Genomic DNA, 4,299 nt, shown 5'->3' on the forward strand with positions numbered 1-4,299 from the left:
ATGATGTGAAGTGAAACACGAGTTCCCCTTTTTAGGGCAAAACGAAACAGAATAAAACTGCAAGGGTTTTTTCCCCAAACAAATTTTAGTTTGCTTTTGACTTTATCCTGATGCTGGTTCAGTACTTTTCTTACTGAGAAAATGCAGAACTCCTCTATCCTGTGGCAGGAAAAAGCCAGTTTCTTTCGTTTTGTGGGAGGGAGCGTCTCCCGAAGCCCGGCTCTGTGCTCTGCCACCGTAGAGCGGAGTCCGGCGGCAGGATGGGCGACATGCCCCCCGCCAACTGCTCGGCGCCCAGCGTCGCGGTGGAGGTGTCCGTGGCCATGCTGCTCCTGCTGGAGTGCGGGCTGGGCCTTCTGGGCAACGCCGTGGCACTGTGGACCTTCTTCTTCCGCCTCAAGGTGTGGAAGCCCTACGCCGTCTACCTGCTCAACCTGGTCGTGGCCGACCTCCTGCTGACCTTCTGCCTGCCCTTCCACGCCGCCTTCTACCTGAGACGCAAGGCGTGGCGCTCTGGACACGCGTCCTGCCAAACCCTGCTCTTCCTGCAGGTCCTCGGCCGCGGGGTGGGCGTCGCCTTCCTCACGGCCGTGGCCATGGACCGGTATTTCCGGGTGGTCCACCCTTGGCTGAAGGTCAACCTCCTGTCCCCCCGGGCGGCCTGGGGGGTGTCTGGCTTCGTGTGGCTGCTGCTGCTCGGCCTCACGCACCAGAGCCTGTTCATCTCGGAGGCCGCATGCCCCAGTCTGGAGCCCAGGGGACAATTCTCCTTCAGCCTCATCTGGCAGGAAGCACTGTTCTTCCTGCAGTTCATCCTTCCCTTTGGCCTCATCCTGTTCTGCAACGCCAGGATCGTCAGGACCCTCCAGAGGCGACTCCGAGACCCGGACAGACAGCCCAGGCTGCAGCGGGCCCAGGCGCTGGTGACCGTGGTCGTGGTCCTATTCGCCGTGTGCTTTCTGCCCAGCTTCCTGGCCCGGGTCCTGGTGGCCATCGTCCGCGGGGCGGGCAGCTGCAGGGTCCTGGGAGTGATGGTGCACGTGTCCGACGTGGCCAACGGCCTCACCTACCTGCAGAGCGTGCTGAACCCGGTGGTGTACTGCTTCTCGAACCCCGCGTTCAGAGCCTCCTACCGCAAGGTCTTCAACACCCTCAGGGGCCGTGGGAGGGAAACCGAGGCCCCGGGGGACATCAAAGACTCCTACTCCTGAGGCCAGCCAGGCCGCCGGCCCCGGGGCACAGGAAGGGCGGCGGTCTGAGCGCTAACAACCAGTACTGAGGGTTGCAGGGAGAGGAAACTTCGGGGCTGCGCCACAAGGACCGGGACCCACACGCCGGCACACCTGCGGCCAGCGCTCTTACACACGCGGTCTGCGGGATTTCCTTCAGCTACTCTGCACCATCGGACCGCAGAGCGCAGTAGCAAGCCAGAGCCTCCTTCCCACCCACGACGATGCAGACTGAGCTGCTGACCTGGAAGCAGACAGCTGCTGCGACCCCCGCCACCTTCCCCCAGGAGGAAGGCGTTCTCGTGGGTCTGTCATGAAAGGATGAAGGCAGAGAGGGGCGCTGCTCTCCCTCTGTCTGGTCTTGGGGGTCATCTGCTTTCACTCTGCAGAGAGTCTCTCTCCCCACCTGCTGCACAGACTTGTGATGACCGACCCAGGAAAGTGGCACGCGGGGCTGTAGGCCACATTCGGGGTGCGTACCTTATCATGTTCCACGCTCGGCTCTGCCTGGTACATAGTGCTTTCCAGTTTGTAAAGTTTTGGTTTGCATAGACGGTACGTGATGGCAAAGACAACACAGTTCCCTAGTTTATTATAAGAAATACATTCCTACTAAATTTCTCAAAATTGCCGCCAGAACTTCTCTCTCAAGTTTGACAGTCTAAATGCTTCTGAAACTCGCTTTGCTTCCCTGCTCTGAGGAGTCCCTGTAGTTTACACCTCGTGGAGAAATGTGCGGTTTCCACCCAACCCCGGGGCTTACCTTGTGCAGAGGGGCCCCTGGGGACCTGCCCCGGCCCGGGAGGCCGCAGGTCCTACGTCATGCTCTTAGATTATGCCCCACACCTGGAGCTCATGACGGTGACAAGAGAGTTTGGAAGTCTCCTTCCTGACCGCCTTGTCTCATTCTCTGTTCAAACCTGGTGCTGTGGTCCCCAAAAGGGACAGCCCAAAATGCTGAGAGGAGGCACAGGGCCTAGTTTGTGACGAGGCCCACACCTGGGGCTTCCCTGGAGCCACACCTGCCTTGTCCACGTGGACAGAGCCCTGCTCTTCCCCAACCGCCCCATGATCTTGGTAATACTCAGGGCTAAGTGGTGACCTTAGGCCAGAGGAAATGGCAATCCGACCTCCTGTATCGCTCGCCTACCAGGTAGGCTCCTTCTCGGAACCAAGTTTAAAATGTGCATGTGTTCCTTTCCTGTGCTCTGCCTGACACGGTCCCCGGAGGATGGCAACTGCGCTCAGCGAGCCTGTGCTACTGTTGCCCGTTTTATGTCCTCCCGAGTGAGTGGAATTTCAGGTGACTGGCAGAGAGCTGTGGCCAGGCAATAATGAGGGAGGTTAGAATAAAATTCTCTGCTCTGGACACAGTCTACACTGTGACTGCCTTCTTGCCGTGGGCTCACTGCACGTGCCATTCCGCACGATGCTGCTTTTTAAAAATCTAACCTTAAACATACATTCAATTAAACATAACCTTTTCCACGTCATGATAAACTCTCCATAGGCATTCTTTACTTGATCCCCCCATAATCTGTCCAGATGTTTCTTAACCATTTCCCTGAGGCTGGACATTGAGGTCTGCGGCCCTCTGCACAGGTTAATCGGGCTGTGAAGTCAGAGCCCCCCAACAGAACTCACTGCAGCCTTGCCCACGGGCCACCTGAACAGGCTCGCGGCCCTGCGCAGGCTCTGCGTGAAGCTTCCCGGCACAGCGGTCTCCGGGCTCCTTGCTGGGCCAGCCAGCCTTGCCCAGGAGCTCAGCAGCCGGCTGCACTTCCCGCCGATCCCTGCTCGTTCACCCGGCAACTGGGGGTCTCATCGCAGCAGAGCCCTGGCCCTCATCTCTGCTCCTGCCCGCACAACAGGTGGGGGACCCAGGATCTTTAGAAACACCCTGATGCCTTGGCCAAGCCCAACGTTCTAACTCGGTCAGTCTGGGGAGCCCTGGGGCCCCACGGTTTTTGAAGCACCCTCGTTAATTCTGTGAATGTGCAGCCCAGAGCTCTGAGCACTGGATGAGTGGCCACAGTCAGGGCCCTTGGTCAGCATCCTGCTCTGTCACTTCCTAGCTTTGTGACCTGGGACAAACTGCCCAACCGCTCTGAGCTTCCCTCGCCTGTGAAATGGGGGTAAGAAAACCCGAGCCGTGGGATTATTGCACGGCTGAAGGAAAACGATGCATGAAACATTGAGCACGGAGCCGGGCACAGCATTGGCGTCCGGCAGGCATGACTCTGCTGCTCCCGGGGCTCAGTTTATTCCTCCAACTTTGTTTACACCCGCGAGCAGACTGCGCCCTGGGGGGACACCGCGTGCTATCCGTGCACCCCCAACACGGGGCCTAGAGCGGGACGGGCGGCCCGTGAGCTGCAGGTCGCAACATTCTGCCAACTCGAAGGTTTGTCAGGTTTCTTTCTTTCTGGGAAATCGTTTCCAGATCTTCTCTGAGCTTCTGTCATCCGCAAGTTTCGTTCTGCACGTCTGTGGAAAGGGACACCGTCTCTGCACGTTGGCAGGTTCCAGCTCCAGCCGACACCCGCCTCTGAGGCCATTTCTCTGGCATCGCGTCCTGTCACTCCCATCGCAGAAGCCCCGCAAGTTCTGCACCAGACGCTGTCTTCTCTGAAGACGTACTCTGGAGGAAGGGTTCTTGCCCTTCTCCAAAGTATTTTCTCTGAGTAAGGAAATGAGTCAGAAGGAAAGTGCGGGCAGGCAGCAAACGACGGGCCTCAGAACCACAGCGATTTTGCTGTCAGTCGCAAGTTTTACTTTCTTTTCTCCTTTGCCTCATTTCTCATAATTCAGCAGGTGCACAGCCTTGTCTGTGAGTCTTGCAAATCTCAGCGTTGTCTGGAAGGACGGCCAAGAGCCTGAATTTCAATCTGAGTGATGATTTCTTTCACTATTCAGAGGAGACTGTCAGTGTTTTTAAATCCTGTTAATGTTGTCATTTCTTATTCCAACTCCAGGAGGACACTGATTCCTCCTTGGCTAAATGTAAGTCTTCCAGGTGTGCACAGAACATTCGGATCTCTGTCTTATGACTTCCTGCCCACCCTTTCTG

At 57.4% G+C, this 4,299-nt stretch overlaps 1 protein-coding gene across 1 annotated transcript; it reads left to right on the top strand.

Moving 5' to 3' along the window:
* The first annotated feature begins 269 nt into the window (after window positions 1–269).
* On the top strand, window positions 270–1,699 carry GPR31 (G protein-coupled receptor 31). The gene has a single exon (XM_026504685.4). The coding sequence runs from the start codon at window positions 270–272 to the stop codon at window positions 1,209–1,211; it is 942 nt and encodes a 313-aa protein (XP_026360470.2). The 3' UTR covers window positions 1,212–1,699.
* Window positions 1,700–4,299: the final 2,600 nt, after the last annotated feature.

This window comes from Ursus arctos, unplaced genomic scaffold (assembly GCF_023065955.2).
Source record: "Ursus arctos isolate Adak ecotype North America unplaced genomic scaffold, UrsArc2.0 scaffold_13, whole genome shotgun sequence".
NCBI classification, from domain to species: Eukaryota; Metazoa; Chordata; class Mammalia; order Carnivora; family Ursidae; genus Ursus; species Ursus arctos.